Source organism: Rhamphochromis longiceps, linkage group LG4 (genome assembly GCF_057381845.1).
Source record: "Rhamphochromis longiceps isolate RC_006_pf linkage group LG4, R_longiceps_female_GT1.1, whole genome shotgun sequence".
Classification (NCBI taxonomy): Eukaryota; Metazoa; Chordata; class Actinopteri; order Cichliformes; family Cichlidae; genus Rhamphochromis; species Rhamphochromis longiceps.
The window spans coordinates 23,294,559-23,305,629 of record NC_140560.1 but is presented as its reverse complement, the minus strand read 5'-3'; the positions used below and the strand labels follow the sequence as shown (position 1 = coordinate 23,305,629).

The window sequence follows — 11,071 nt, the reverse complement described above, 5'->3', positions numbered from 1 at the left end:
TTTTTGAACGCAGAATATTAAATTAAAGAAATTTAGCAGGAGCAAAGGAAAAATCAACTAATAATAATCATCACTTAATAAAAGCCCTTGAATTCGACTTATGTAATTAACCTACTCTAATGTAGATTCCTAAGACTGATTTTGGGAGGAATGAGAGAAAGGAGGATGGGCTCATCCAGGCCTGAAGATGATTTAACAATTTGGACATGTGTTACACCCCCTTCCTTCGTCTTACCAAATGTGGTTTGCTCTGTGAATCCCATTCTGTTGTTTCTCTCCCTCTCTGTAAAATTTCACATTGAGAAGTTTGGGAAAAGCTTCAGTCATTCATTACAGTGGTCATAAGCTCAGTTTTATCACTCTGCATAATTCAGCAAGTCAAACTTAACAGTTGCATGTTATTTGTTGTGTGTCGCTGGGCTGTCAACTTTGACAGATAACATTGACAATTTATATTTTTCTTAGTATTTGTGAGGATTAAAGATGGTAGTAAAGATTTGTGATAAAACTGAGGTTGTTAGATTCAGCCCTGAATATCTAAGAAATATGGTATCTAACCAGATTTTTACTCTGGATGGCATTGCCTTGGCCTCCAGTAACACTGTGAGGAACCTTGGAGTCATTTTTGACCAGGATATGTCTTTCAATGCACATATTAAACAAATATGTAGGACTGCGTTCTTCCATTTGTGCAACATCTCTAAAACTAGAAATATCCTGTCTCAGAGTGACGCTGAAAAACTAGTTCATGCATTTATTACTTCCAGGCTCGACTACTGTAATTCATTATTATCAGGATGTCCTAAAAACTCCCCAAAAAGCCTTCAGTTAATCCAAAACGCTCCAGCCAGAGTCCTGACAGGGACTAGAAAGAGAGAGCATATTTCTCCTGTTTTGGCTTCCCTTCATTGGCTTCCTGTTAAATCCAGAATTGAATTCAAAATCCTGCTCCTCACATACAAGGTCTTAAATAATCAGGCCCCATCTTATCTTAATGACCTTGTAGTACCATATTAGAGCACTATTAGAGCACTTTGCTCTCCCACTGCAAGCTTACTTGTTGTTCCTAGAGTATTTAAAGTAGAATGGGAGGGAGAGCCTTCAGTTTTCAGGCCCCTCTTGTGTGGAACCAGCTTCCAGTTTGGATTCGGGAGACAGACACTATCTCTATTTACTCATAGAGGGTCAGAAGATTGTTGGGTTTTTCTCTGTATGTATTGTTGTAGGGTCTACCTGTCACGGTTCTGGGTCAGTTTTGACCCAGTATTTTGAGATTTCATGTTTTGGTTTGATTTTGTATTTTTGGTTATTTTCTTGATCTATTGTATGATGATGATTATAATGATGATGATGATTATTTAGTATGTTCCAGCTTATTCTGGTTTAGGTTTAGTTCTGCCCGTGTAAAGTCCGTGTTTCTCAATCTGCGTCCTTTTGTTGTTTCCTGTTTTATTTTGAAGGTTTGTGTCTTAAGTCAGTGTGTCCAGCTTCGCTCCCCCTGTCTCGTTAGCCCCTATCTCTCCCAGCTGTGTCTCCCTCCTGTTTTCCATTCCCTGATTACTTCCCTGTGTATATTAGCCTTGTGTTTGCCCTTGCTCAGTGTCACGTCATACCCTCAGATTATGCCTGTGTGTTTTTGTTCTCAGTGTTCACTTCATGTTTTGTTTTCGTGCCAGCAATAAAGCTGAGGTTTTGAGTTGCATTCTGTTTTCCGAGTCCTGCATTTGGATCCTCATCTCCGCCTGCCCGCACACAGAGCCCTGACACTACCTTACAATACCAAGAGCCCTGAGGCAACTGTTGTCGTGATTTGGGGCTCTACAAATGAAATTGAATTGAACTGAATTGGACTGACTGGAATAGTAATAATTAAGAATTTTTTACAAAGTGTTCACCCAACATTGTCTCACACCTTTGTTATTCGTACATAGCCAACATGTGGCAGCATATAATAAAAACTATGGTGATATTTTTAATCTAAGTACCTTAATTTAGTAAGGCAACTTTGCCTAACGTTAGTGGCTCCATAATATAGATATTTTCTGTTTGCCCGAGAAGTGAAAGATCCCTGCTTTGATCCTGATTAGCTGCACAAATTACTAACATATGAAGCTGTCTGTTGTTATGAGCTCTTGTGAAAAAGGGAACAGCTGAAAGTGTTTTTTCTTCTTTTTTTAATGTTTTGACTTCCTGTGTACTTTAAGTATACATAAAACTGTGTTTTTGTCTTGTTTTAACCTATAATATTTGAAAACTTTAATCCCTTTGATTTATTTTAAACAACAACAAAAACCCACTTTCTCCGAGGCAGGTTGTTACCTGTCTGCCAGCCACTCCCATCTACGCTGAGCAAACATATCTCTACTTCCTGCTTTTCTCAGTTCTGCTTTTCCCTGCGCTCACTTTACTCATGTTGGATTTACATTTCTATTTTATGTATAGATGCAGTTGCAATTGTGCAGTCTGAGCCACACAGTTCCAGTTTGTGGACTTTGCTTTTTGCTCGATTTCTTTCTTCCCACCTGTTTGCTGTTTGTGTCTCACTGCTTACTTCACATCTCTCTCAGCAGCCTTTTCCAGCATTACTTTCAACAAAAGGTGAGTTTGAACTTTTAATCTGAATTTAATATCAGTGTCTCTGATTATATATGTATTAATGGAGACGTTTGTCACAATATCTAATCTTTAAAGCAGTACTGTCTGGTTAAATATTGCATTTTATCTTACAGTTTCATTTCTTGGTCATGGATGATTTCGTAAGAACCAAACTGGCTGAATGGGGGCTAAGTGAGTGGGTGGAGAAATTTAAAGGTAAAGTATTAACGTGAATCTGTGATGGGTACAGATATTGATCTTGATGGGATCTGTAAACTGTAAAACAGCTCAGATCTGTGCCCATAGCTTTTTCATTTATTTAGTATTCCTGAAACAAGTTAAGAATAATCTTGATCTCTGCAACTTTATTTTTAATTACAGATCAAGAAATTGATGCAGGAATTATTTGTGAGCTTGATGATCGAGAAATTGAGAATTTGATCACAAAAGCTGGACCAAGAATGAGATTCAAGAAGAACCTCAAGCTGTTAAAGGTAATTACATTTTTTTTAAACAATCATTGTTATTTTAGTGTACAGCGGTGAATTTTTGTTAGAATTATCTGGATATTGAAAAATGTGCTGGCAGTAATATTATGCAGTGTAATTTTTGTTAAATGTTTACTAATATGGATTTACAATGTTTTGATTGTACAGGAAAAACAAAACACAAATCAAGAAACAGTCAATTCTTTTCAAGTAAGTTACAAACTATTTTGTTGCCTTGAGATTTTCTATCTTTATCTATATCTATCTGTATCTATACGAGAAAGAAAACAATTTAGTACATGTTTAAGTGCTCATTGTATTTGGCTTTGCACTTTTTATCTGCAGCATGAAAAGGAGCATGAAGAAGCAGCTGATGTGATTCAGGTAAGGATTATACTGAACTTCAGACATATGAGCCAACTGCCTGAGACAAAGTAAAACTCCATTCTTTTGCCTTTAGGCATACAGTATTAATTTTAGTGACCTCCCATTAAGGTAACCAGTGTGTCACCAATTGGGGAAAACAGTTAGAGACATGAACGGGTTAGCAGTGTGCCCGGCCTTCTGTTTAATACTATGCTTCCTCCTCATCATCACCCAGTCATCTTGTTTCCCCGACTGCTCGGGACAATCTGCCAGAGGGAGCTAATGGGGCCTACGCTACCTTTAGCACGGGCTAAAGAGGCCTGGATAGCTATGGGATTTTTAAGGGTGCGAAGCAGAGTCTACAATTCTGTGATCCCGGCCTCCAGAGCTGCAGATAGGCTACATTTATTGCAAGTATCATTATTGCTGAAGGAGGCTGAGGAGTAACTAAACATCTGACACAATGAGCAGGAAAGTGCAGGAGGGACAGGTGAAAAGGCCATGCTGCTAATGAGTTGGCTATGGCCAAGCTAAGCTAGTGAACCACTGAAGACACAGTGAGTGAATACACAGAGTGTGTGAAGATTACACCTTGAAATAAGTTCTAAGTTTTTAATTAAATTGGCTACGCAGATAAGCTACATAAAAACATCAAGTGATGTTTTTATGTAGCTTATCTGCGTAGCCAATCACTTCTTGTTCCACACATAGTGCTATGTGTTGGAACAAGAAGTGATAGTTTACCGCAGAGAGCGAACACCAGCGACCCACTGGTGTTCGACAGCATCTCACTGGCAGTAATTATTTGTAGAGTAATTTTATTAATTCTTAACTAATATAATTTGAGTTGTTTTGATTGTGGCAGGAAGAACAAAACTCAAATCAGGAAACAGTCATTTCTTTTCAAGTCAGTTTAAAACATTTTTTTCCTTCAGATTGAATGTCCATACGACAAATACAATTTTAATACATGTTTAAGAGGTTAATATTAAACACTGCTTTGCACTTTTTATCTGCAGTGTGAACAGGAGCATGACGAAGCAGCTGATGTGGTTCAGGTAAGGATTATACTGAATTTCAGACATATGAGCCAACTGCCTGAGACAAAGTAAAGCTCCATTGGGACTGGGACTTAATTATGTAAAACAACTGTCTCGTCGGATCACTGATATTTAGTAAGAAAAAGGTTATTGTAATTTATTTTTCATCAGTCTGCTGGTTAATAAAAAATAACTGCATTTAAGTTTGTTGATTGTAAAACTTATATGTTAGTGTCCTTTAAATGCTGTTAAAGAGCAATGCCAGTGCAAATAGTAATAATTTCCTGTATAACTCATATTCATCCTCAGGTCTTGCCATCCACAAGTGATACAGGTGAGACACATGCATCGTATTTATTGCATCTCATATTATTCTGTGTTTTAAAGGCACAAATATTTTTTGCAATCTACATAACTTTACTAAGAATAACTTTAAGTGCTGAGAGAAAACCGTTTTTTTGTTCTTATTTTTTGTTGTTGTTTTTATCCAATCAGGAAAGAGAAAATCAGACCTTCAAAGTGACACCATCAGGTTGCAGTCACCAGCTAAGCGACAACGTCTGTCTGTGCCAGGATTTGAAGGTATTTAGGTTTCTTACTAAACAGTGTCACAGTTTAAGGGTTAAACCTCTGTGCAGCACAATTTGTCCAACATCTTTGATGATAGAAATTACTTTTTCTTTGGGCTTTTGTCAAAATTTAACAGTCACATGATGCATGGGATATTAGGGTTGATTGGTAAGTGGTCACATTATGGTCCTGATATTCTCTAATTCACACACGTTTGTTTTTTTAACATGAGATTTTACATTTTCTGGTTATTCTAGTCTATAATTCCTTCTAAATAGTTCTTTACATTTATGCCAACAGAACCAGTCATACTGTCTGATGTGAAAAGCATCATGACATTTGTACATGCCAGACTAAATAAGCAAGACAAACTCAGTGATTTCTTAAAGTGAGTATTAAGGTTTTTTTTTCCTATTTTGTAATGTATGTAGCAACTGTAAAAGTCAAATGCAGTCTGTTTGTCCTAAAACAACACAACCAACATCTTTCATGCGGCTACCCCCCCCCCCCCCCACACACACACACACACAACGGTGCCAGCTTTCCCTGAGAAACGATAACTCACTGACTCTCTTGCCCGATTCCGCAAGGCCACCTGCATTGGCTGCAGACTGTTGAATTTTGCCTAACTGGGAGAAAGGACACTTTCTCAGGCTGAACACAGGACACATATTCTCACACGCATGCACACACGTACACTGCCACTGATATGCACTCACCCCCCACCCTTCCCTGAACCCAATGCCTCCCATCCAATGTGGACAGCGGCTCAGCTTCGGATGCACGATACTTGTCTTGTTTGCCATGGTGTTAAGGTGGGAAAATATCAGAGCCTCTTTTGTGCTATGGAATTTTTGTTTTCTTCTCATACTGATTCCCTTTTGGGGACCAGTATGAGCAGAGTTTCTTTTTTTTTTCTCCTCGACTGCCCTTTTATGTTATACATTTCACTGTTTTTCCTTTATGCCACCTAGTCTGACCTGTCTCCTCAATGTGATGTTTGTGTATTGTATTTACGGTCAGCAAGGTCCAATTTTCAATACAGGCAACTGTAAGTGACAAAGATTCATTCATTCATGATTCAGTAGTAAACTAAAACTATCCAAGTTAAGACCAACAAAGACGGATATTTTTAGGAAGTTTTGGTGACTTAGCTACATTTTTGTCCTGTTCCTGGTATTTACCCATTCTTGGGGTAAACATTTTCACTTTAACTGACACAAAAAGGAAGGTGTGGATCAATTCAGTTTAATTCAGTTCAATTTTATTTATATAGCGCAAAATCACAACAGCAGTCGCCTCAAGGCACTTTATATCATTATTTATTAGATCAAAACAACATACAATAAACAATTAGTGTAACAAGTGTATAAAACTGAAATATATAGTGATAATTGATTGGAAAATCACTACCATGATTATAACTCTCTTTTAAACTCTCTTTTTTAAATCAATTAACTATATTTAAAATCTTGTTCAACAGGAAAAAGATCAGTGATTTGGAGACAGACAAGAGGGAGCTGGTTGGTGTCTTTGGTAAAACCGGGGCTGGAAAGAGCTCTTTGATAAATGCCATCATCAAAGAGAAGAATCTTTTACCTTCAGGAAGTGTCAGTGCCTGCACCTCAGTCATGATCAAAGTGGAAGCTAACAGAGGTAGCTTAAAGTATGAGGCAGAAATTGAGTTCATCGCAAAGGAGGTAAAATGAGTTCTCAAAGTTTGAAAATGTTTTTGAAGCTAAATCATGTGTTACACTGCAGTTCTTGGGGTTTAAGGCTGGGTACATACCTCAATAAATGGCATGTCATTTATTTTTGTAGGAGTGGAAAGAAGAGTTGTGGTCATTTCGTCAGTTTCTTGACAATAATAAAGATCAGAAAAAGGAAGATGATGATTATCATGATGCTGTTGAAAAGCTGTCAGCACTGTATGGAGAAGAATGGGAAAAGTCCTTTGAAAACCTCATGGATCGCAAATATTTCAAAGAAATTCCAGAATTTCTCCAATCCAGGCGGAAGATTTTGAGATGTGAATCAGTAAGACAAACTCATATTACTACTATAACAGACAGCCATGGAAGACTACACACTGGGGATGCTGGAGAATGCACACAGGTGAAACCAGGACAACCTGGACACAAAAGGGAACTGACCAAATTAACAAAAGAGTTATGGAAACATAACTCACTTCTGAAAACAGAATGCAGCATAGATTCAAAAGTCTAAAAAACATAAAACACTGAAAACAGATCCAGTGATCCCAACGAAACAGATCTTACTGAGATCCCATAATCACATGTAGATGATCACATATCCAGAAAAAAAATCTGTTCTTGTAATAACTGTGGTTAACAGATCCCAAGACTGGTCCAGGTCCATTATGTAGAGCAGTGTTTCCCAACCACTCTGAGAAATGATCAGGTGTGCCGTGGAAGACAACTACCTGCTCTAATTAAACGGGTTACCAACTGCTAGTAAAAATGAAGAAGAAGAAATTACACAATAGTCATGCTGTGATTGAGACGACGTAGCACGTAATAACAACAGATAAATATTTGAAAAGAAAAAGTAGTAAATCTGACCTGGGTCCTGGAGAAAATTGTGACCCAGATGAAGGCCCTAGCATGAGTAGTGGTCAGAAGAAAGCTAAAAAGGTATATTGGAGACAAACTGCTATACCTGGTACGCGGAAAAATTATCAATATGTTATTTTGTCTTTTTTTCTTTGGTGGTGTGCCGTGTGATTTATCTGATGTGAAATATGTACCGTGGCTCCAAAAGGTTGGGAAACACTGATGTAGAGCATGATTTATTTATCTTTTTAAATCGCAGTAAGAACCTTTACCTCTTCACACGACAGTGATCAGTTCCTTGTTTTAACCTACTTACCCTTTTTAAATCGCTCTGTAGAAATTCACTGCTGAGCAAAGTCAACAAAGTGGCCACAAACTTTAGTAAATCAGTGCCTGACAGTTGGTTGTGTCAGTAATGGCATAAAGTGGTGTAAAACCCTGACAGTCAAAACATGCCAAGTTATCCGCTGTAGTGATCCCTTGTAAATAAGGGAGCACCCTAAAGTAGCTTATTAATGTCCCAAAGTGGTGGACAACTGCAAAATACACAGATCAAGTAGTTTCTGCCAATAGTAATACTAACTGTTTGAGACCAAGAGTGTACTTAGTGTGATTTTAAATACAGAATAAAAACTTTTAAATAAATCATAAAAATTTATTTTAATTTTGGTTTTGAATAATAATTAGGCACTTTCTTGAAACTATAAAATGGTTGATTGTTCTAAAAAGGATTTCACATGACCTGAATTTTTATGTCACTGACTTTTTAATGGTTTTTGTAAAGCACTTTTTGTGAGGATTGAAATTAAACTGCACTGCTTTTTTTATTTATTGCAGGCTAATGAACTTTCTGCAAAATGTGTCAAGTACACAAGAAGTGATTCAAAACAAGGAGAAGGCAATGAAGGAAAAAAGTGGTTTTGGCCACTAGTGAAGTGTGTGACTGTCAGGGTGCCAAACAATCCTTTTCTCCAGCATGTCACACTTGTGGACCTTCCTGGAAATGGTGACTGTAACAAGAGCAGAGATCAGATGTGGAAAGGGGTAATTCACATTTACTGCTCTTTGCTTATACTGTGTTGTCTGTAAACAGTCATCTTTCTATTAAGCACTGAGACATGTTATTCTCCTTTCAGATAGTTGGAGATTGTTCTACTGTGTGGATTGTGACTGAAATTAATCGAGCAGCATCAGAGAAAGCAGCCTGGGGGATCCTGGAAAGTGTCAGTAGTCTGATTGGAAATGGTGGCGAATGTTAGCAAATTCACTTTATCTGCACCAAGTCTGATCTTCTTGATGATTCTGATGATCTGTAAGTAAATTTTGCATGCTGATCAACTACACAGTGTTTTCATGTAAGATAAACCCAGGCTGGAATGAAACACAGAGTTGAGTCTTTGTTGTAATGAATGCAGAACATTTGGGTCAAAATGAGTCTCAGAGGCAGATACAATCATATAAAGTTTACTGAAGATGGTGGACAGAGTAACAAAGAGGGGGGGGGGGGGGGTAGTGGAGAGTGGGACAGGCAGGGGAATTTACACTGTCCTTTAGCAACAAAGTTAAAGTAGTTGCTGTGACAAAAAAACATTTGTATGTAAACATGTCAGTGTGTGGTGACATCACGATCCAAATAAACATGCTGGCCTTTCTCTGAGTGCTTTAAGAATAAATGCTACCAATCTCTGATATTTGCGAGTTTGTTTGTTTTTTAAACAATCAAAATAAATACGTTTAACAAATAAAGTCATATCATCATAAATGACTCGCACAATTGAAGCTCAATAGGTTTATTTTCAATGAAACAAATATAAGCAATGAACTGGTGAATTAGTGGAGAGCACCACCCTAAGGTGGTGGTCTGGGGGAGAGTATGCAATGACTGGCAGTAAATATTTTGGTGAGAGGCTCTGACAACCCAGGTTAGAAAGTAGGAGTACGAGAGGATATTACCCAGACCAGACATTTAAAACTAGAATGCAACAAACTGGAGAACCACCACCATCAGGCAGAGAAACATTGCCACAGCCAGTTTTTTTTTTCTCAAAGATATTTTTATTCATTTGAAGCAGCAAAGAAAATCAGATTTGTTAATTGTTAAAGAATTGTTAAACAGCAAACAAGTAAGTTTCACAGTGACTGTTTGAACTGAAATACTAGAATACAGATTAATGACACACTCACATGTCTTATAATTGGTTTTATCAGTTTACCCCCTGCCCATACCTATAATGCTGGAAGTCGGGTTCGCAACCTGGAGGCTGGAAAAGTATTTCAGGAATTGCCCCCACACCTTGTAAAACTTACCGCTGTTATTGCTAATCGCATACCGGATCTTTTCAAGGCTCAGATAGTACATGAGGTCCCTCAGCCATTGAGCCTGGGTGGGCAAAGGGGCACTCCTCCATCTAAGTGGGATTGCACGTCTAGCTACAAGGGAGGCGAAGGAGAGCATGCAATGCTGTGATGAGGTCAACCGTGCATCAGCCTTCCCAGTGGTGCCAAAAAGCGCAACTAATGGATTAGGATCCATATGGTGTCCAAGAATTAGGGACAAAGTTTGAAATATATCTCTCCAGAATCCTTCAAGGCTAGGGCACGTCCAGAACATATGGATAAGGGAAGCCTCCGCACTCCCACACTTATCACAAGTGGGGTCAACATTTGGATACATACGAGATAGTTTGACTTTGGAGAGATGGAACCTATGCACAACCTTAAATTGTAAAAGACAGTGGCGAGCACATAGGGATGTGGAGTTCACTAACTTGAGTATTAAGTCACATGTAGGGATGAGTATTGATAAGATTTTCACGATTCCGATTCCATTTTCGATTCTGTTTAACGATTTGATTCTTTATCAATTCTCTTATCGATTCTTTTTAAAAAAGGAGAACACTAAGGTCGATTATATATCTTCTCTTTGAACAAGATAGAAATTTAGGAGTAACATGGCCTTACAAACCCAACAGTGAGATCTTAAGAGATCCACAGCCTATGGCTCTTCAATGGAGTGCCACAGGGTCCCCAGGAAAAAAAATTGTAAATGTAAAATAATAAAATAAATATTCTTCTGTAGCAATAACAAAGTATAACATAAATTATTCTTTAGCAATTACACAAGAATATCCACTAATGTCCCTGCCTACAATTAAACACATTCACTTACTGAAAATCGGGGCATCTGCTGTGGCAAATGGGTGCAAGCCTTTGATCACAAACTTAGTCACTGCTCAGTGACATTCGTCTATACTGGCCTGAAAGGAGACGCTACCAGTAGACTGCAGCGACAACTGCCAGCATCTGAGCCAGCCAGACTCTGTCTGTCTCTTTCATCATGGTCACCTAAATGCAGCGCACAGTAATGGCAGGTTTTGTAATAAGGCAGATTGTACTAACATAATATGCACTGTTAGTTGATTATTTACCTGCCGCATTA

General features: G+C 38.1%; 2 protein-coding genes across 2 annotated transcripts in view; both read left to right on the top strand.

The window, feature by feature from the left end:
• The first annotated feature begins 2,386 nt into the window (after positions 1–2,386).
• Positions 2,387–11,071, top strand: part of LOC146671611 (nuclear GTPase SLIP-GC-like) — a 129,046-nt gene continuing 120,361 nt past the window's right edge. Inside the window, exons 1-5 of the mRNA XM_085403883.1 lie at positions 2,387–2,598; positions 2,730–2,811; positions 2,977–3,089; positions 3,252–3,293; positions 3,429–3,467. Coding sequence (XP_085260009.1) covers positions 2,443–2,598; positions 2,730–2,811; positions 2,977–3,089; positions 3,252–3,293; positions 3,429–3,467 — 432 coding nt within the window. The 5' untranslated portion in view covers positions 2,387–2,442. The remainder of the gene's footprint in view (positions 2,599–2,729; positions 2,812–2,976; positions 3,090–3,251; positions 3,294–3,428; positions 3,468–11,071) is intronic.
• Positions 4,175–11,071, top strand: part of LOC146671610 (nuclear GTPase SLIP-GC-like) — a 158,835-nt gene continuing 151,938 nt past the window's right edge. Inside the window, exons 1-4 of the mRNA XM_085403886.1 lie at positions 4,175–4,356; positions 4,469–4,507; positions 4,799–4,823; positions 4,985–5,071. The gene's annotated coding sequence lies outside the window, so the exon portion shown is untranslated. The remainder of the gene's footprint in view (positions 4,357–4,468; positions 4,508–4,798; positions 4,824–4,984; positions 5,072–11,071) is intronic.